This window comes from Polypterus senegalus, chromosome 13 (genome assembly GCF_016835505.1).
Source record: "Polypterus senegalus isolate Bchr_013 chromosome 13, ASM1683550v1, whole genome shotgun sequence".
NCBI classification, from domain to species: domain Eukaryota; kingdom Metazoa; phylum Chordata; class Cladistia; order Polypteriformes; family Polypteridae; genus Polypterus; species Polypterus senegalus.
In genome coordinates, this window is record NC_053166.1 from 90,903,878 (window position 1) to 90,927,550 (window position 23,673).

The following is a 23,673-nucleotide window of genomic DNA, read 5'->3' on the forward strand; positions in this document are numbered from 1 at the left end:
ATTTTTAAGTAGAGTTTGTGCTTTAGCTGTTCTTCACATAATAAAAAATGCATTTTTGTGATAACCTCACACATGAACAAATCTCATTCATTGAGGACGTAAGCTTTTGAAACAGCCCTTTTCCATGCACAAGGTGTCATCTGCTAAGTCACTTGTTCTGTCTGATATGTTATACCATGACATTAACCTGATTACTGATGAATGATTATTATTTATTTCCATATTAATGTTTATTCTCTCATCATATCTGCTCTTTGCGACTGCAGGCTTTATGTTTCTGTGTCAATAGGAGTAAATAGAGACACATTTGTTTTTTTTCTGTAAGGGCTAGAAATTGAACCAGATAAAATAAAAGCTTCAGCCTTGACTTGGTCCCGTGGTTAAGTGGTGGACATGCAACAACTAAGCCACCAATTAAAATCCCACTGTTGGCTTACTTTGTGACTCTAAGCAACATACCTTTTTGAAATCATACATTTTTTTTATTAGTCATGGAGACTGTGCTTACTGATGGCCTGTGACAAATATTTCTATAGATTTAGTACTCTTTGTATAAAAATAATTTACTTTGTGTTAAATGTTCAGAGTGTGTGTGACTGAAGATGTACATGCTATGAAAAAAAAAATTGTTATATTCGGTTCCCTCCGTGTGTCCATTTTTAAAATCCAATACAAGGATACCTTGTCTTCTTGGGCTCCAGGTTAAATTCTAATTTTAATTGCCTTCTTTGTGAATTTTTCTTGCTCTTGCTTTCTTCCCATAACTCTCCTCGTGATGCAGATTGCCAATCACTGAATTGGCCTGATTTGAGCTGTTATGGGTGTACCAAGCAACAACTGACCATCCAAGTGGGTGTCATTTTTGTGCACATTACTGCTGAGAAAAAAAATCCCACATACCTGACCAGGATAAGCAAATAGTAAAAAGACGAGTGCATTTCAGAATTAATCAATCTACCTGTTACCATTACTATTATTATTAATCATGGTGGTGTATTGGGTAGCACTATTACCTCAAAGACCCAAAGTTGTGGGATTCCATCCCATGCCTGGATATTGTCTGAGTGGAGCTTGTGGGTTTTTCCCATGCTAGTTTCGTTTTCTCTAAGGTACTCTGGTTGTTCTCCCACATCTCTAAAGATGTTAATGTTTGGTTAATTGGTAGCATTAAACTTGTTCCCATTGTTAATATGAGGTCTACTACAAAAATGCCTTCAATTAAGGGATCAGATTTATAAAACATGAGCGTTCGCAGTTTTCCACACAAATGTCAGGATTTAGAAAAGAAAACTTGATAGGAGAACGTGTGGACATTTACGACTTTCCTGACCCATCAAGATTTTGCAAGATTTTGGAGAAACTGGGAAATGAAGACACTCTTGATCAAGTAGGGAAATGCAGCCAAATGAGCTAAGTGACTCATCATGTATGTAATAATTCATATCACCGAGCCGTGCTTTGATGAGACAAACATTACACCTCAAAAGTGATGAATATTATACACAAACTGTATTTTAGTACCCTTTTAAAGAGCTTCAATGCTGCGTATTTGCACTGAAGAAAAATTTTTGGTTATTCATTAGTTTATACCTGTTGCCACTTCTCAGGGAGCGGACTAACAGTTTAAGATTATCTTAGCCAAGCTTCACTCCATCATTCCAGCTGTGTTGGGAGCCATTATCGGAATTGTGAGGTGTTACATCCAGATTCTGTATGGCGTGCGTGTCACATAAATAAAACATAACAGGTTTTTTCCAATATAAAAATGGCAATTTGTAGCAGTGCTTGGTTTTCTTAATGTAACCTGATTACTTCACTGCACTGATATTGTAATAAGGGCACCTAATGAGAATGAAGCTGCTTTTGTTAACTGTGAGCAGTGACATTCCAGTAATGCACATAGTGAGTGGCTATCCCCTCAGATGCTGGGGCCTAACACTTTTCTGAGCCACATAGAGGAGAGGCACAATATTGCCATGTTGTACAGCACAGCATGATGCGTCTGGAGGGAGGATGCTCTACCAATGAAGGTCTGCAGCGTTGTGACTGCATATGTAGAAGATTGATTAGCACAGTCCATGTATGGATGTTTCAGGGCGGCAGTCAGCTGGTGTTCGAGGCACATTCAAGTATGCACATTTACAAGATGAATATGATTTATAAAAGTAAATTGCATAGAAATGTGCATACGCCAGGTTTTATAAATTGGATTTTTTTTTTTTTTGCATAAGCATATTTTCACACTCACAACCGTGCAAAGTTTTATAAATGAGACTCTAGGATCGTCTACTGTCTTGTACCCTGTTCTGTAGGGAAAGGCTCCAGTCCACTTTGACACAAAATCTGATTAAGCAAGTTTAAGAATAGTATGTTGAGTTAATTAAAATATTAGTTACTAATAGTAATAGTTATTTACCAGAAGACTATATTCAAGGTAAAAAAATCCTTGTACATACAATTAATTACAAGTGGTAAAATGCATTTGAAATAAAAAAGTCATATTGGCAATATCTCTGATACAATACGAAAAGCATTAATACTATCTATCCACGTATGCAATGACCTGAACCTTTTTGTGTAGTTTTTTTAAGAACCTAGGGAGTCTGAGTCCATCCCAGTAGCACTGAGTACAATGCAAGTACCAATAATGACAAGAGTACCAATCCTTCACAGGGCACACTAATATACAATCAATCATACCGAGCCAATTTCTGATCTGAAGGTCTTTCGTGTGTGAGGAGAATACCAGGAAAAATCCCTGGCAGGCATAGGGAGATTGTGAAAACTGCACACAGATGGTTATCCAGACAGGAATTCACACATTTTCTTGGGGACCTGTGAGGTAATAACGTCACCCAATGCAACCCCATGCAACCATAGAAAGCTAAATCATTGCTTAAATTCTAATATGTAAACAAATCAAACACTATTGTTAAACAGGAATTGTTTGACCACATACATTTTCTCTTCATTTATAATTAGACAACCTTGGATGGAATGCCAATTCATCAGAAGGCAGACCCACTTGTACAGGGTCAGTTAGAACTGTCAGTCATCCTGTCATGTGCGGGTAGTTTTACTGAGGAGGTAGTCTGTATTTTAGTTATATTGTATTTCACTTTTTTTTTTGACTTTTTTTTTTTTGAATAATTTCTGGAAGGGTAGGTTGAGTTAAATGCTTAATATGCCAAAAAGCACATAATTTATTACATCTTGGCAAAAACAGGCAAAGACATTTGATCAAAAAGTCTTGTGTGTGGATAAAATTAAAGTGCGGGATCTTTTGTACCCTTCACATAATAAACAGGTTGAGTGCTGAAATGTTACGCTTTGGTTAACTCATCATTGATACCCTGCCATCCTATATGGAATCAGTTCTTTGCAATTTAACAGAAATCTGAGATCATCAGAAGGTCTTTGCTCATAATTGTTGTGATATTTCTGTATATATACTTTGTAGTAGAACTGTCCATGTTATTGCGTTTTTTGCAGAACTTTTTACTTTGTTTCTTATCAAAACAGTGCAGCACAAATGGAGCCCACTGGAAAGAAGCAGATCGTAGGATCCAACAAAGACAAGACAGTAACTAAGGGGAAAGCATCTTTCATTTTAAAGAAAGTGCCAAAGCATTCCACATGAAGAGAAAACACTGTGCTTTTATGAGGAGCGTAGGCAGATTATGTGACTTGATCAGGGTGAGGGAATGAGCCATTTTTTAGTTTATTCCTCAATGCATCTTGAAAATCATAAGTGCTGCCTGCTGCATTAGATCCTGTTCAGAAGCACCTGCCCCAGATTAATTTAATTTTCCCTTTTGTAAATGATACCTTTCTCATACCACTTGATATCAGATCACACTGAAAAAATTATTCCTGCTTGTTAATTGGTGGCACAGATAAGTATAAATCAAAGCTTTTTGTTTGTACCTTTCCACTTTAGGGAATTATCAGCATGCCTCTATGTTCTACACAGAGACTGGCAAGGATAAAAATCAGAAGCTGATGGCAGGATGATGCCAGGTACATATTGGAGCAAGCTCTGAAAATAGCAAAATACTTTCAGGGCGTCTTGTGCAAAATTTTGTCTCCTATAATTTTATTTCTGGGGTCCTTTCTAGGATCTGTAATCATACTAAAATGAAAAAATAGCAATTGAGGATGATGCACTATGTAATCATTGTACTTGGAGCAGATAGCTCAGATAATGGTGCAGCTTCCAGGAGCTTTACATGACTACAAAACTGGATGTTGAGTACAAAGTAAAGAATTAAAAGGTGATTGACTTACCTGTCTCACTCAGCCTTTTACCATAAATGCACTGAGGGTCATAATTAGCACTTAGTGAAGTGACACAACTTCTATAAATAATAAAAATGCTCAGATTGCATCTTAATTTTATGACGCCATCTCATGTTAAGATTTTCCAAGAAGATCACTATCTAAAGAATGAATCTCTGCCTAGACGATTGAGTCAGAATTATGATCCACAAGATTAGTGGAAATATAATTGTTAGAACTGAGACAGCTTATAGTTCATTCTTATGGTTTTTAAACTTAATTATAATGCAACATAACATTCTGAAACCTGCTTAATCCGGCCAAGAGCCTATCCCAGCAGCTTTTATGCACACACTAATACTCATATTCTCAGTGAACATTACACAATTTTTTTTTTTAATTAGTAAGGGTAAGCAGGGAAGTTGTGCAAAATTGGAATTAAAAATTGAAGAAAGGCCTATTTTGGCTGAGCAGATAAAGCTGCAGAATACAGTTACATGCCTATGAGTTGTTTTCAAATGCAACACGTTTACATGGGTTAAGATTAATTGACCACGAATTGCAAATCTTTTTGGTCTCTGAATGAAAGCTTCTGTCTACTTATATTATCCGAATGCACAAAATCTTATCCTAAATTCTGTCAGGAGGTGAGGGAAGGGAGATTTATTGAGTCATCATATACAGTACAGGCCAAAAGTTTGGACACACCTCCTCATTCAATGTGTTTTCTTTATTTTCATAACCATTTACATTGGTAGATTCTCACTGAAGGCATCAGAACTATGAATGAACACATGTGGAGTTATGTACTTCACAAAAAAAGGTGAAATAACAGTCTTGAAGGAGTTCCCAGAGGTGTTTAGCACTTGTTGGCCCCTTTGCCTTCACTCTGCGGTCCAGCTAACCCCAAACAATCTCGATTGGGTTCAGGTCTGGTGACTGTGGAGGCCAGGTCATCTGCGGCAGCACTCCATCACTCTCCTTCTTGGTCACCTGGAGGTGTGTTTGGGGTCATTGTCCTGTTGAAAAATAAATGATCGTCCAACTAACCTGACTTCTGCACAACACAACTGCTGGTCCCAACCCCATTGATAAAGCAAGAAACTCCACTAAATAACCCTGATAAGGCACACCTGTGAAGTAAAAACCATTTCAGGTGACTACCTGTTGAAGCTCATCGAGAGAATGCCAAGAGTGTGCAAAGCAGTAATCAGAGCAAAGGGTGGCTATTTTGAAGAAACTAGAATATAAAACATGTTTTAAGTTATTTCACCTTTTTTGTTAAGTACATAACTCCACATGTGTTCATTCATAGTTTTGATGCCTTCAGTGAGAATCTACCAATGTAAATGGTCATGAAAATAAAAAAAACACATTGAATGAGGAGGTGTGTCCAAACTTTTGGCCTGTACTGTATAGTAAGTACACAACAAGGATATTAAACACCACATCATCAAGTCTGATCTTTCACAATCAACGTCTACATAAAAACATAAGAAATATGACAAACCAAAGGAAACCTCGTTTTTTAGCCAATAGGTAAGCTGTCCCAATATCTTATCCAATGTTTCTTTTCAAAGTTTCTGATTCAACTATATGCCTAAGTAGTTTGTTCCAGATTCCCACAGTTCTTTGCATAAAGATGCCCTAATGCACGTCTCTTTAATTTTCTATTGGTGCCCTCATTTAGTTGAAAGAATTCTGCTGGATTTACATCAATGCCTTTGAGAATTTTGAGCATATAGATTGAGTCCCCATGCAGTCTCCTCTGCTCGAGACTAAACTGGTTTAATTTTCCAAGTCTGTCACAGTACACAAGGTCCTTAAGTCCTGGGATGCACTTGGTTGCTCTCCTCTGCACAACTGAAAGCCTTTCTTGTATTGTGGTGACCATAAATGCACACAATACTCCAGATATGTTCTCACTAGTGCATTATAAAGTCTGAGCATAATGTCTCTTGATTTATATTCAATAGTTTTTACAAAATAGCCTAAGAGTTTATTCACCATTTTAATAGTGTCTTCACATTGCTTAGTTGATATCAACATAAACTCCTGAATCCCTCTCAGAGGCTGCTTCCTGTATGACAGTTTCTCCTATCCTTTACAACTGATGTTCCTTTTGTCCACATGTAGTACTTTGCACTTTTCTACATTACACTGCATTGCCCTAGTAGTTGCCCAGATCTGAAGATTGCCCAAGTGTTTTTTGAATTGTTTTTGCTCGGTGTCTCCCATCACTCCAATGTTAATGTCATCTGTCAGTTTCGCCAGTTTATTAACTCCCCCAGAATCCATGTCATTAATACAACTCAAGGATAAACTGCAGAAGGACTCCACTGATGACATCATTCCATCTGGAGAATTCTCCTGTTGTTTGTACTGTACACTTTGTCAACTACCAGTTAGCCAACCTGAAAAACATTTTTCGTAATTTACCCCTCATGCCAACAGCTTCTAGTTTAATAGTTAATTTTTGGTGTGGAACCACATCAAAGACTTTTTAAATGTCTAAATTATGTTGTATGCTTTAGTTTTGTCGACTGCTGCATTTGCCTGATCAAAACCATCTAAAAGATTGGTCTGGCAAGTTCATCCTCTCATAAACCAATGTTAGCTGTTTTAAATATATTATTGTAATACATGTATTTTTCTAATTAATTTCTTATTATAATTTCCATAATTGTGCATGGTACAGAAGTAAGAGTTACTGGTAAGTAATTACAGGATCAATATTGTCTCCCTACTTGAAGACACATGTACAACCTTCCAGTCCTCAGGGACTTTTCCTTTCTCAAGTGACCTCTCAAATATTCCTAATAAAGGGTTATAGATAAAGTGCCTTTCTTTGCCTGATCAGAAATTGTTTTAAACAAGCCTTTTTCACAGTAGACTATTGTAACCTTCCTCGAGTATCCTCACACTGTGCAGCACATGCCCACCAATAATTCATCAAATAACTGGTTAGTCAGAATGTTTATACCAGTTATACATATTTTGAAGTATAAACATGTTTGTTGCTTGTCCCTTTCTAAAATAAATGCTTATATAGAGCACAACATACATCGGTTGTACTCTTAAGTCCTCAAGATACGAAATGAGATTCTGTTTACAGAGTGAATGTCACCTGTGATTTGACAAGATACATTTGAAGGATTAAGAAAATAGTGGGAATAAAGGAGAGGAACTTTCAATGAGAAGAGTCTTCTCATTAAAGATATTAATTACTATTGATGGGAATAGGAATGTAACAATGTAAGTCTGAGCATGCATTAAAGATTCAACTCTTCAGCCTCTGGACTTCACTGGCTCACTTTCTTGGCAGAAAAAGTCAATCTGTCTAGATTGTCTTGTTAAAAGAATCTTTTCTTCTACCAAACTATGAAACAATTATATTCGGATATTTTGAAGTTGGCCTTCTCTTTGTTCTTAATATAGTAGGGCAACACGTCTCTGTATCTCTTTATCTTATCTGCCTCACTGTAAAGCTCCATCATTTCCTTTAATTCAAATCCAAGATTGTCTGTGGTGTCCTAAATCTGACATCTTTCACAAGTAGATATTCTCTACTCTGTTTAATCTTTGCCCCTTTGATCATCTGCAACAAGAAACCAAAGAAAATCTGCAGACAATAAGTCATTGTCGTTTTCAAGGTTCTCTGGTTATCTAATAAGTAAGTTACCTTAATGCCTTATTCAGGCCAAAGCAATTAGAATGTCCATTTCAGTTACATGAATTGGAAACTTGACCTGATACACAAAACCTTTCATGGTGGTGTCCACAAGTTGACAAATCACCAATTCTTAGGTTTTTTTCTAGACCCCCTGCTTGCTTTTTTACAGTATGTGGAGCTTTCATAATGCCAAAGTAATCAGACTTTCTCTTCGCATCCCATCACATGCCGTCTGGTAGATTAGCTGTCCTGATATGAGACTGTGTGCCTTTTGACAGACTTGCAGGTTTGTGTTCGTTTCTGCCAGTCTGAGTCCCAGCTTTCTGTTTTGGAATAGTGAGTATGAATAATTTAGTACATTACTTTATGTTACATTTTTCTCTATTATTCTGTAGCAAATATATGAAGCTCCTTCAGTGGTATATCACTATAAAAGTGCTTTAGAAAATAAAAAAAGTTTAGTTTTAAAGTAGACTTTTATAAAACTTTAAAGCTAGCACCAGTCATTAAAATAATCAATATACAGTTTGCAATTGAGCTGATTCCACTTCTTAACATGCTAAAATAATATACTGTAAATAATTTGACCTTATGCATATACCTGTAAAATGTGCTGAAAGCCTGCTTATATGCAATACTAGAGCCATAATATTGAAAATATATTATAATATATAACATCAATGTGAATTTCCCCTTGGGATTAATAAAGTATCTATCTATCTATCTATCTATCTATCTATCTATCTATCTATCTATCTATCTATCTATCTATCTATCTATGGTTTTTAATTTTATAAACTATGTAAAGTATTTCACAACTTAATAGTATAACACTAAATGATTACAGTATGGTTTTTTTTAAGATAACAATAAAATATAACTACAGTACACAACAGCACAATTTGAAATGCATTAGAAACAGAGTGGAGGAGAGTTATGGAGAGAGCTAAATCAACAGTTTCAAAAAAGGTAATCATCTGATAAGCCAGTGCCAACCCATTTAAAACTAAAGTATCTCAAAAGTATTTCACAACATCCAGAAACCACTTCCCGCAAAAATGATGCATCTCTTGACAAAGGCTTTCTGCCTGGCTTACACTTTCAGGAAATGCATTTGAGTTATTTTCTCCTTCAGCTTTTCCCAGAACACACACATGACATTTCAAAACACACAGTCGTCCTTTCCTATAATCTCTATGGCACATTGAGGGCCAGGAGGAAACAGCAGAGTAAAGAAACTGCCCTGCATGGGACCTCAGTTCATCATTACAAATAGACAAATGCAGTACCTCACCAGAGTAAAGTTTAGAGTTGACTCTCATAAAAGGAATTAGTACAGTGGAACCCAGCTGTTATTTTAAAATAAATTTTTCATCAAGAACATGGGGGCTTGTTTAGAAACTTGTTAAATGCAGATTTTGTACAAATTTTAGGATGTTCTTCTTCATGCAAAGACTCATAGACTAAATAAATTACCAAGCAGTGTGGTGAAGAGTAAGGCATTACAGACCTTATGATGTAGAATTGATGTTATATTAGACAATCAAGATAAATAGAGTGAGCACGTATTTTGGGATAAATTGCCTCTTCTCATCACAGTTGTTCCAATGTTGTAAAACTGGCCTGAATGCATGTGTTTGGAAACAAAAAGAAAATCACCATACTCTAATGAGCAATTAAAACGGAGTTCACCACAGAGAAAGTACTGTTACCACCTTGCATCACTGTAATGATGTTTGATTCCTGGCAAAAATGCTTGGAGTTTATTTTCTTTGTTCACAAAGAGTTTGTTTCCAACATTCTTTATCCCTCCCTTCCTCAACTAAAACCCAAGTTTTTTTTTGTGTTCTTTATTTCACCTTATACAATTTCTTGTATTAGGAATTTGTTGGTTTTTGCATAACCCTTGGGGTCAGAGATTGTACAGTGCCCCTGGAGCAATTACAGGTTAAGGGTCTTGCTCAAGGGCCCAGCAGAGTAGGATCTCTTTTGGCAGTGACAGGGATTCAAACCGGCAACCTTCGGGATACCAGCACAGATCCTTAGCCTCGGAGCCACCACTTTGCCCCATTTTGTTAGGTCAAAGTAAGTTGTGTTTCAAATCTACACCCACAAGGACTCTTCCTAACCAGACTGAGTTGGTGAATGTAGGTCCTTACAGAAAATACCCATACATACATACATACAGTATATACTAGGCATTCGCCTAGGGTGCAGATCTTAAGGGTGGAAAAACCCAGCAGCACAGGTTAGCTACCAAACAGTCAGTTGGTGCACTATTAATCTTGGCCTAGGGCACAAAATAATATAACACCGGTCCTGCCTGTTATCTGTTATCACCGTTGTGTATCAGAAACTACAGCACACATCCACTCTATATCAGGTATTAAAGTAGTGTATAAACTGGGAAACACTTTGAAAACAGTTCTTTTTAATGCCAAAAGAAAGAAATCTGCATCACAGACATGAAGCACAGTATACAGTATACCATGCAGTGCATGCCCAGTTGGATACGTGGGACAAACATCTGAAACACTTGCAACATGTATAAAAGATCATTGCAATGATAATTCAATCAAACACGTTTAACTGGGACAGGATGCAAATAAATTTCAGAGCAAATAGTGCCAGAGAGCTGGCTGAATTGTGGCTATCAAATGAAAACGTCATTATCAGACACTTGGACATGAATCCAGCATATGCAGACTTAAAAAGAAAGGACACCTAAATAATAAAAAAGACTTTATGACCAACACCCTCCAAAATGTTCCTTACTAATCCATTCCTCTTACACTCACCTATGCCTCTTCCTCATTTGCTGTATATTGCCTTTGATTCCTTTATGTCTAATCGTTTTACTCTGATGATGACAGCTGATATTGACAGTTCAGGAATAAAAAACTATTTTAAGATACATGATTCATTTTCTCCTTTTGTGGATTTCTAGCAATATATATAAAACCCAATATCTCCCCCTGATGCTAGATGGTAGTCTCCCTGGGTTGCAGTGGAGCCTTGTAGCTGGAGTTTGGTGCAGCCCTGTTGGGTTCTGCAGGTGCTGCCAAGGGGTGCTGCAGCAAGAGCTGCTAGCCACTTTTGGGCACTAGTTTCGCCCAACCCAGAAGTGCTCAAGGTGCTTGATTCTGGGTGCCTAATAAAAGGAGCCAGAAACCACCACTCATTGGCTAGAGTCGGAGGAGGAGAACAGACCTTAGAGGAGGAGTGGTTATGCCGAAAGAGAGGAGTGTGGTGTATTTTAGTGCTTTATTTATACACTTGGGACTGTGTTGTGCCTGTGCGGATTAAGGGGAAGAAGTACCCCTCAGGTGAAGAACAATAAAAGTTTATTTATTTTATACATGCCTCCTGTGTTCATCTGTGTTGGGTCAGGCATTTAGATAGTGCCTTTGTTACTACATATATATATATATATAGTATATAGTACTATAGTATAGTATATATTTATATATATACTGTATATATATATATATGCAGTATCTTTTCACTGTTATTTATATATATATAGCATATAATTATTTAATTAGGTGCTGTAAGTACATTATAAACAAATTATGTGACTGCTCACAAGTTAGTCAATGCAACTCTGAATTACGCATGAAAAAAAACAAGCTCATAATACCATTTGATTAATTTTATTTTTAGGCAGTATTCTTAGAGTGAGTAAAACATACCCACATCAACAGCCATAACATAGTTAATAGTGATGAGCGAGCACCAAAGTGTTCGGGTGTTCAGTCCGAACACATCACGATGTTCGTGTTCTCTACCGAGCATGCGAGTATAATGTAAGTCAATGGGAGACAACCAGGCAGCCCCTGCTCTGAAGAGAGGAGGGTGCCTGGTCCATTGGAACAGGTTAGAAAGTGACAGAAACACCACCCAAATGGACCGGGAACAGCATTGGGACGATGTCTGGATGTATCTTGGACTTGACGCTGGGAACCAGTTTGTCCGAGTTGTATGCCACTTTTACAGACTGACAAAAACACGCCCAAAACCCCCCCAAAAAAATCAATTTTACAATTTTACAGGAAAAATGACGCTCTAAAACATTATATGCCAGTGCCTGAAGGTGAGCTGATGCTCTAAAACATTATATGACAGTGCCTGCATATGTAGCACCTGATGACGTGTTCTGGCCAGCCAATCACTGTAATGCCAGCACCTGACATGGCTACTGGCATTACAGTGAGGGCAGTACTTACCTGCCCCTTGATTGGCTGTCTCCAACCCGCGAAACGTGCGGGGCGGAGACTCATACTTGGCGCACGAGCACATGTGGTTCTTGTTCGAGTAGCGCCATGCTCCGAGCATAGCGATGTTTGAGCCGAACACATGTTCGGCTGAGCATGCTCGCTCATCACTAATAGTTAACATATGAGAAACCATAAACTGCACACATTGTTTTGCAGTACTTCAGACAAAAACAGTTCTCATTATATTAATCATAATATCATAATATAAGTAGTTATCTGTCCTCCCATTTTCTGAACCTGCTTTCTCTATCACAAATCACTGCAGAATTAGCTTCAAGGCAGGAGCCAAACCTTGGATAAGATGTCAGTCCATCACAGAGCTCACTAATCCTCACAAACCTATAGAAATCAAATTCAAAGCTGTCAATTAGTGTAAAACACATGACTTTGAGATATTAAAGGAAAAAATCCCATTGATGTGAGAGAGTAGCATGAAACAGTTCATTATCATTAAACATTTTGAAGAAATAACTAGAGAAAATACTTTGTGGTGCAGTGGGTAGTGTTGCCATCTCACGCATCTAATTTCCTAAGTTTGAATGCCATGTTGTTGGCCATGTGGAGTTTACACATTCTCCATGTTGTGTAGGTTTTCCTTCAGGCACACTGGTTATTCTTTTCATGTCCCCAGTGACTTGCAGGTTAGGTTAACTGGTGGTTCCAAATTGGCCCCTGTGTCATGGCTGATGTGACCTATGATGGACTGGTGTCCTGTCCAGAGCTGTTTCCTGCCTTGTGCTAGGTGTTGTTGCGTTAGTTTCTCACCCCCATGATGATGATTAATTGTGTTTGAGAATGCTAAGTTATATTATATTTGTACCCAAAGTATTGTGCATTATACTTCATGATGTTGTAACTCATATTGCTTCCATATGGGCAGAGGGGAGTTAAGGTGGAAATCGCCCCTCTGCTCTAACAGCATCTTAACTCCCCTCTGCTTTTATGAGGTGCAGTTAACAGCTTGTTCACTGCTGATGTGGAAAAATTATGTTCCTCAGGCTCACTATTAAATTTTTTTTGATCCCAAAAGGGAAATCTGTTAGCTCACAAAGGAATTTATTCTGAACTTTGCTTCAGACTCTCAGAAAATCTATGCTTATTGTCTCTTTGTCTTAATTGGACATCATATCTATATAGAGTTAGGAACGAAAAAATAGTATACTATTCAAAGAAATGCAATATCTAAGGAATACACATTAGAACCATAATCAATGTACTCTAATGTACTGTTCTGGCAAATGAATCATCCTGTTTTATATTTTATATATTTGAATTGGGCAATTAAAATAGTACAATGTCAAACCTGCTTACCAGTTCGCAGGTGTCCAGAGGTTTTTCTGGCTGCATTGGCACAAGTCAGGAATCAACCATGGACAACATGCCAGTGCATCACAGGGCCCATTCATGCAGACACCCACATGCCAAACCTAAAGAATTAAAACTAGATGTCGTTGGCATGTGGGAGGAAAACCAGCATACCTAGAGGAAGCCTAGAGAATGTGCAAACTCCACAAAGGGCATTGAATGTAGGAAGATGCAAAGACACAGTGAGTGTCAGCCACGGTTAGTGCTGCTGTTGTACAAGAATCCTGTTTTTGATTCTCAACTCCAAACTGGCCATGACTGAATGCGTCCTGCAATGAACTGGCCTCATATCCAGTGCTGACCCCTGCTTTGTGAATGGCTTCTCCAGCCTGATCTAGAAGACAGGAATTGAAAAACGATCGGTTAATAGATTCTGACCGCAAGCAGGCACAACTGACCCCAAACCCCAGAATACAACAACACCAAGACAGTCCCAGATTCACTCAAAGCACCTTGACAGATTAGATCATCCAACACACCACAAAACTGCAGTAATTCCTTTACTCTCTTTATTCTTCTCACATTTCTCCAGGGGGTGTCATCCAACTTACTTCCAACTCTGACACTCTGAGAAGGCTGAGATGCCTCCTTTTATCTTGGATTAGGGAGTACGTCTGGTACCATGGCATTACACTGCAGAAGCACATCTGGGTCATATAGAAGCTTAGTGAAACACTAAGGTCCTGTTCTAGGACCACCTCCTGACAGCCCCTAATGACCCTGATAGAGTCGCACATTGGAACTGCTAATCCCAGGAATCCCTCTGGGTCTCCAAACTGGGCCTACGCCAGAGGAACACTGCAACCTATCATGATGGCGGATGAATTGTTCCTAATATCAGATTTACCTAGTCCATCCATTATTCTGACTCCCCAACTAGGATTAGGACTGGAAATCAACCCAGCTATGATTCCCATGCAATGGCCCCCCAGCCAGGTAAGGCTCCATACTTCATCCCAGCCGGGATGCCTTTCCATCTGTTATGCCACTTACAAGACACGTTCACGTTATGTTAAGTGGGGCCAAACAGAGCGCTGTGTGTTGTATATCTGCCTCATAGGTCCAATGATCTGAGCTCATTTTCCCAACAGCTTTGTATATTCTCTTTGTGCCAGTGTGTTTCTACTCCACTCATCCCAGGCACACAGAATGGTGGATTGACTGGTGATTCTAAACTGGTATACTGTGAGCGAGTGTGGGTGGACTCCAATTCTTTGTGACCTTGTAGTGGAATAAGTGGTTTAAAAAGTGGATAGATGAATTATATTTAACTGTATATTAAATGTCAGGCATAGATGGTATCCAGAAAATACTGTACAAGTCTGACATTTATTGAATGATATTTTTGTAATTACAAATTGTATAATGATGTACCTATTTGTTATTAAAATACAAAGTATGTTCTTATTTTCATTATTTAATATTTTCCTATTAATTAAATGAAACTTTAAAAATAACAAATAGCAATATTGTCCAAACTGGCCTAATGCTTAGTGGCCTTTTCATTGCAAGAAGTGCTGACACGTAAAACACTCTTTAAATTCTGAGTCTCCTATTAAGGCCTTCATCAAGTGCATCTCCTGTGGATTTCACAGTTTTAGCACATATTTTGAATCTTCTGTTTAAAATGGCTGTAAAAGAAGGGACGCCAGTGGGCAAGCTGCTAAAGGCCAGTTTAAATGAGCCGACTGATCTGGAGAAGGTTTAACATCAAAGCCATTCTACTGGATTTCTGTTTATGTTTAGAATGCTTTATTTTAAAGAGCCGGGTCTGAAAGTCATTTAAAAAAGCCTCTGTAATGAGTTTCGCCACCTCACCAAGTGCATAAAAAATAAGAACAGAAGAACAGAATATCGTTTACTGCACTTAGCTTACGGACAAGCCGCCATGTAAAATTAAGTTCTCTTTACCTAATGAGGACCTTGAAGGATTATTAATTTATTTATCAAAATCCAGGTTTGCAGGGTACCAGCACCAAAATCCACAGCATTGGGCACAAAGCGAGAGTCAGCAGGGCATATTCACTTCAACACCCACAGCCAATTAAATTGTACATCTTTGGGATAAAAATCAGAGCACCCAAGCTCTGAAAAATACACAAGCATGGTGAAAATGTGCAACATTTACACCGAGTCCAAAACAGATATAAAGACAGTGGCCTGGAGCTGGGCAGGCAAAAGCTGCCATACTTTATTATTTAGTAGACAGGGTTGCGCAGTGAACAAGCCTGGTTCCCTTAAAGCAGGGCTACCCCAAAATATGATTCTTTTTTCAGATGTATACTGCAGGGCCATTTCTAATTGTCAGGATGCATTACTGCAGCCCCATGTAAAGAGTCCTATTTTTATTTTGTTTAGAAAAATCTATCTGGACCGGATCAGAACACAAAGAAATGTTTATGTTGTGTGCCTCAGCAGCACCTTCACTGTCTGCACTATGCACAGTAAAATCTGTTGCCCAGAAATGGCCCCGGGTGACACAACATTTTTTTTAAACAATACAGACCTACAAGCACTCTGACTTAAAAGCAAATGTCAGATTATATTGTTTTATATTATTTTCGCATACTAGTAATGTTCAATCTTAACATCTGATGACGTACACAGTTCAACAATAACACGAACAACAACAACAATGATAACGTCAATAATCATCAAACTGTAGCATTGAAGAGACAAATATGGTGAATAAAAGGCAAAGCCCTCACTGACTCACTCACTGTCTCATCACTAACTCTCCAACTTCCTGTGTAGGTAGAAGGCTGAAATTTGGCAGGCTTATTCCTTACAGCTTACTTAGAAAGGTCGAGCAGGTTTCATTTTCGAAATTCTACACATAACGGTCATAACGGTCGATAACGGTTGACAACGTCCGCCATGTTGAACTTTCTTATTTATGGCCCCATCTTCACGAAATTTGGTAGGCGGCTTCCCTGCGCTAACCGAAACTGATGTACTTACTTATTTCAATGGTATGACGCCACTGTCGGCCGCCATATTGAACTTTCCAACGTCACCAATTTTCCAACTTCCCGTGCAGGTAGAAGGCTGACCCCATCTTCACGAAATTTGGTAGGTGGCTTCCCTGCGCTAACCAAAACCGTTGTAAGTACTTATTTCGGTGGTATGACGCCACTGTCGGCCGTCATATTGAATTTTCCAAACGTCACTAATTCTCCAACTTCCCGTGTAGGTAGAAGGCTGAAATTTGACAGGCCCATTCCTTACAGCTTACTTACAAAAGTTAAGCAGGTTTCATTTCGAAATTCTACGCGTAATGGTCATAATGGTCACCAACGTCTGCCATATTGAACTTTCTTATTCATGGCCCCATCTTCACGAAATTTAGTAGGTGGCTTCCCTGCGCTAACCGAAACCAATGTACGTACTTATTTCGGTGGTATGACTCCACTGTCAGCCGCCATATTGAACTTTCCAATGTCACTAATTCTCCAACTTCCCATGTAGGTAGAAGGCTGAAATTTGGCAGGCTCATTCCTTACAGCTTACTTACAAAAATTAAGCAGGTGTTATTTCGAAATTCTACGCGTAATGGTCATAACGGTCAACAACGTCCGCCATATTGAACTTTTTTATTTATTGCCCAATCTTCTCAAAATTTGATAGGCGGCTTCCCTGCACTAACCGAAACCAATGTACGTACTTATTTCGGTGGTATGATGCCATATTGAACTTTTCAACAGTCTTTGTTACTTATGGGCCCATCTTCAAGAAATTTGGTACACGGGTTCCTAACGCTAACTGAATCCTACTTACGTACATATATACGTCCATAGCCTGCAGCTCGGTCACCTTGTGAGGTGCCGTTGGGTCCCCCATCCCAACGACTCCCACGTTGTTGGTTGCCTGCCTATATAAGACCGTCCGTCGCTCCATTCTCTACATTCCCTTCATTGCTTCGCCACGGGATTCACGTCTCCCTACTGATAACTACAGCCTTTGTGTTTAATCCACGGATTCTCCGCTGCTTTATTGTTTGCTTATTACAATTATAGTTATTGTGTAGGTATTTTAGACTTACTTTACATTGCTACCCATTTCCTTTATCATTCCAACCCCCATTACCATGTCTATCGAGGTGATCACTATCGATCAAATAACTGTCACTTACCGAGTGGTTTCCATGCCCGGAGATGGCACCTACCTTTTCCATTCTCTTTGTTACATATTGCACGGCCATATCAGGCTCACTCTTGATATCCGGAGGAACATTGTGTCTTATGTATTGAATGACTGGGACAGGCTCAAGGTGTGGACTGATGACGGTACAGGAGATAATTATACTACACGGGAGCACTATAAGAGTGAAATGCTTAAGCCCTTCACCTATGGTTCTGCATGTGAGTTGATGGCTGCCGCTGAATTGTTCGGTTGTCGCTTTCAAGTGTACCGAAATGGCCAACTATTTTACACCTTTCGACAACCGCCAATGCCTCTTAAACATCTTAGATTTACAGGTGACGATTTCAGTAATGGACACTTTGATGTTTATGAATTTTTAAACTTTCAAAAGCTGGATGTGATTTTATCAATGAAACCGGTTGTGTGCTTACAACGCTTGACAGATGCCGAATGTCACTTCAACACAACAAATCCTGCAAATACTGTCGTAATTGAAACAAACCATGAAACTCAAACCGATTATGACAGCAGCAATCCAAGCTGTGAGATTTCAGACAAGATTACTGTTCATATGGCGTAAGTTGCATGCTCAAGAGTAAGCCCAGCGCACAGCTTGGTCATGTTACAACCGGAGGGCCAAACTGACAACATGGTATACAAAGAGATCCTTAACAAATAATTATTGGCATATTTTCCCTCAGTTTAAAAAGGTTAAATTTTCTTCGTAATAAAACTTTTAATGTAGTACTTCGCCGCTGCAAAGCACGGGTATTTTGCTAGTATAATATAATTATATGTATAATGTAACCATCATCAAAAGACAGACAATTAGTTAGTAGTTTAAATAGATAACTATAGAAATTAAGCTTTAGTTTTAGTAGTAACAAGTACTTCCTTATTTTCTTTAAGAAAACAGAAAAACCAATAAATAAAGTCTAATAATATAACCCAATTCCTACTGATTTTCTGAAGTGGTTCCCTTCAAGAATGTATTTTTCTGAGACAGTCTTTTGAACAGATGTTGCTATAACTCGACATTTGAGATCCTAAATACTTTGCTGTCTCTAGTCCTGTCTCCAGGTCTCAATGTACAGGTCTGGCAGTGATGATTCCTCTCAAAGCAACTTCGCCTAGGGCAGCAAAAATCCTAAAACTGGCTCCGTGTAAACTTATAAAGTGAAACTATAACCACTGATCAATTATTGATATAAAATGAAGAGATTGTCTTAGGCTTCATTTCAGTGTCAGCCACAAGCCTCATTTTTATTTCCAATTATGTTTAATTAAGATTTTTTCAGTAAACATGGCGAAATTAGTTATATGGTAAAAGCAAGCTGTTTAAATAATCAATGCAATAAATTAACATGTGGCTGCTAACTATTGTGAACAACTGCCAGGTTCCCAAAGTCAAGCCAGGTGTTTCTCTTTACTTCTCTGGCTTTTTAAAAATGTCTCCCTTAGCTTCAGCCTCCCTAATAATGTCTGTTTACTTCTTGTTACTTGATTAAATGTTATGTGTGTGCTGCTGGGTTTTTTTACTCATGATTTATAATCCCGGAAGCAGCAGATAATATTTTTGCAAAGTAATGAAGTGAGGTTTTTAGTTTATTATTGTCTAGTTGTCTATAGAAAGGAAACAGCAATTCACATCTCAGCATCAACATTCAAAAATGTTAATAACTGTGTTTGGCAATGTCTTTCTGGGGTCAATCTATGCAACTGGCCCTAAAAGGTTGCCAGAGTGGAAGATGAGCAGAGAGGTAAAGTGCACGACTGGTCACCTTTTAAAATGGCTGAATTTCTCTTTTTTATCTTATGTTTATCTTAAAATGACACTTTTTTGCAATACGTGTTCAATCTCAAGACACCCATCAATATTTGGAAAATGGACATATTTGCCAAGCTTTAATGCTTTTTCAAATTAGTTCCATTATAAAATACAAGAGCAGACTAGGCAGGTTTTCAAATTTATAAAATATGCTTTACTATAGATCATCATTTCATGGTAGCAAATTACTAAATACAGTACCATGATTGTGAAGAAAAAAGTTTGCTTTGAAAAACACCGAACGTATCCTTTAATTTATTATCTGTCCACCTACTCTAAAAGGCTGGGTCACAACAGGTCACTACAGTATTTGGATTTAATAATCTTAATTTGTAGGAAAAGGCTAACTCGCATAAATAAGTAAGCAATGATAGATTGACGGCTGACAGCTGTCTGATGTTTCCCTGGTATAAGACTGCTGCCTGCCTCTTTTACTTTTATTATTATTTGGTATCTTCTCCTGATCTCACTACATTCTTTGATCTCCTAGGGAATATGTCATTTTATGGTTCCTCTCCTAGTGTAATCGCTCTTCCATGCAGCTATGAACTTTTGTCAGTCTTCAATATTAACAAAAATGCATGAGAAGTAGCCAGTGATGTCTTTTGTACTGCCCGAGTCAGTGAATTCTCTTCTCTTCTGCTATGATTAAAAAGAATCAAGTCTTTCTTGGCTGACATGGTAGCACATTGGTTAATGTTGCTACTTCACAGCTATAGAGACTGGATTTGAGTCCTGGCCCATTTACTATGTGGATGAAACTTAAACCGTGAGTCAGTACTATGGGTGTGACATATGATAGGCTAGGGCTCCAGCCACAATACATTCCTGCCTTGTGGATTAGGATGGATGAGAAAATAGATGGATAATATAGTTTTAATTAGTAACTTGAAGATAGATATAACCTTATGAAAACCAAACCGGTTTCAATTTTTTTTTACCTTGAATCAAATTCATTGGATTTAATTAAATTCTAGCTGTAGTAGAGCTGCAGGAGAGAATAATCCATCAACATATGAATAAAAAATCCAGGGGGTAGTCTGGTACAGAGAGCTCAGATTGTAGTGAAAATTATTCTAATTAATGAAGAATTCATACTAAAATGGTATCTGGATGAACTGACTCTTAAGGATAAATTTCACACAAACAATAGGAAGTTTTTCTTTACACTAAAAATCATAGACACTTGGAATTAACTACTAAGCAGTGTGGTAGACAATAAGACTTTAGGGGCTTTCAAAACTTGACTTGATGTTATTTTAGAAGAATTACATGGATAGGACTGGCGAGCTTTGATGGGCTGAATGGCCTGTTGTCATCTGGATTGTCATAATGTTTATTGAACAAAATGTGCAACTGAACACTGTGTTTCTTGCCTTTTTTGTAGATTGTCGTATACTGTCCAAAGAGCCATTCCAAGATGTTCTACCATCTCCTGCTGCTATGTTCCCAGCTAGTGCTAAGTGTAGCATTACCCTTTGAGCAGAAAGCTTTCTGGGACTTCACCATGGACAATGACATGGGTGGCCAGGGCATGATGAATGATGAGGATGGTTCAGCCTTTGAGCCCACAAAACCAACAGAACGTCCAGTGGGTCCAACATGCCCCTTTGGATGTCAGTGCCACCTTCGTGTTGTCCAGTGTTCTGACCTGGGTAAGCAATGTTTTGTTTGAAATCTCATCTTTGTCAGTTTTGTCTGAATTGAGATTATTTTTTTACATTCTTCCTTTCCTGGAATTACATGTTACAATTTCAGGTACATCAGAATGCCACAAATATGAAAAAATAATCCAAATTAAACATAACTAGTTTTCCTTTAGCCTTGTGTGCCTTTGTTAATAATAGTGAATTCATAAAAGCCTTTGTCTCAGGGTTTGTCAGATCATCTTTATTGCTGATTTTTCTGAGCTCGGAGGCTTTAAACATTCAAGTGTAGTTTTTATTGTTATCTTTTTAACCATTTCTGTTTCAATAAATTCTGCCTGGAGTCTTACACTGAATGACTTTTAACACACCCTTTGCTCCATTATATACTTAAGCACTTTTGTTACATCACAGATGCAGCCTGTCTCTCAAAATCACTGCTCTTTCATTTTTCTTAGTTAACTTTGCTAAATTCTTTGGCTTTGACCCCATAATATTTCTCCAGTCTCATATCACAAACCTGTAAAATGCTTTTTACATAAAGACACCTCATTTGGACTTTAAATATGGCTGGGCTTCCTTGCTGGAGTTGTACCAACAAACTACCATTTGGTTTAATTTCCCTGTTTTGTTTTAAGGATGTCTCTTTTTTGCCAACTAGGCTCTCACACTCTTGAAATATTTCCAGAATACACATAATTGTACATTTTTATGTCAAATAATGAATCTAACAGTGGAGGAAAACATTTTTTTGTTTAAAATGTTATTATATTTACTTCAGTACGTTTATTTTGTATAGTTGTTTTCTGTTAAATGATATGTTTAATACAATCTTGTTTATCATAGCACCAAAGAGTGGGGACGTGTTTCATGTTATGTAGACATGCAAATAAAAAGACTGTACATGTGACAATGCTATTACTTCTAGTCCAAACCCAGAAGAAACACGAGATGCTACTCAAACACACGCCAAGTCTTGACAATTTAGAATTGTTAGTCTAACACAGGCATCTGAGATTTTCCAGAAAACTAGGTTACCCAAATAAACATAAAATGGGCACATACGTCCTGGTTTATATACCAACTACCTTCTGTGTTAACTCTGCACACTCTCCCTTTGTTCATGTGATTTTCTTCTGGGTCTCTTTTTTATGTTTCAAATTTGATTGCTCTATTGCTGAATTGCAATAGTGTGGGTGAAGAGGAGGGTGGGTATTGTATTCCATTGAGAGCTAGTTGCCGATAGGAGGCACTGACTCTCTATGACCCTGGGCTGGAAATGGATAAATGAATTGTTCACCCTTCAATATCTCTCTGATGTTTGCAAATTAAAACATTTTTCTGTGCTATAAAATCTTTCTCTCAATGCGTTTAACATTTCATCCATTGATTATACTGTACAGTACATTCATAAGCTAGTAGCCCTTATTCTCAATTTGCCATTACAATAAATTTAATTTCAAATGTGACTTGAACTCTGCAACTACAAAAGCCTGTCTCAACAATACTGCACAGTCAGCCTTTGAAGGAGGACAAGACCATCTAAATACCCACTTACACAGGGCCAATTTAATGACCATGGCTACCATGTCTGCTTGTGGGATGTGGCCGAATGTTATATTCTATTACTAGCCATGTTACCCGTTGAAGACAGGTAATAGAATAAATGTAGAATTATATAATATCTCTTGCATACGTGTACATTCGCTTCTCTTCCTCAAGATCCTTGGGAGTCTGAACATCTCTTGATTGGCGCTCCTTCTGTCAAGTGTATTTCTGTAAAGCTTGTTTCTTAAACTCTGTCACTTCAAGGCATCTTGTTCACTTCCTGTCCACCTTTACACTTCATGTCTTTGAAGGCGACTCTCAGCATGCTTCCTATGCCTTTGCTCCTCATCATGTGTCTCACACTTGCACTTCCTCTTTCTGTTGCATCACCAAAGCCAACCGGACCAATCACACTAAAACCAAACTGACCAATCGGCTTGCTCTGAGGGATTTCTACACACACTGACCTTAGAGTTTTATAGAGATTTATAGAGAATGGAGTTTTTAGATATTATATTATATTATATTATATTATATTATATTATATTATATTATATTATATTATATTATATTATATTATATTATATTATATGTTAATTCATCCATTTTCCCGGACTTATTCATCTGGAGACAGTTTAGAGTCATCAATTAATCTAGCATGAAGAACTTGAGAATGATGAACTAAGTTAAAGTACCTTGGCATGAATGTTGGGAGAACATTCAATAGTCAAACAGATGGTGGCCATTCTGTTGTTTAAATCAAACCTGGTAGAAGTGTGGACACACCACCTGCAATGGACATTTTACCTGGATAACAAAAGAGAAAAATGATCTGTGGCAGGACCAGTCTACCATGGGTACAGGAAGAAACAAAGGTATCTTATACACCTTGGGCAATAAACCAAAGGCATACAA

The 23,673-nt window shown here is 37.9% G+C and overlaps 1 protein-coding gene across 1 annotated transcript in view; it reads left to right on the plus strand.

Moving 5' to 3' along the window:
* bgnb (biglycan b) overlaps positions 1 to 23,673 on the plus strand; it is a 138,002-nt gene that overhangs the window by 79,161 nt on the left and 35,168 nt on the right. Inside the window, exon 2 of the mRNA XM_039774430.1 lies at positions 20,952 to 21,219. Within this exon, the coding sequence (XP_039630364.1) occupies positions 20,985 to 21,219 (235 nt within the window). The 5' untranslated portion in view covers positions 20,952 to 20,984. The remainder of the gene's footprint in view (positions 1 to 20,951; positions 21,220 to 23,673) is intronic.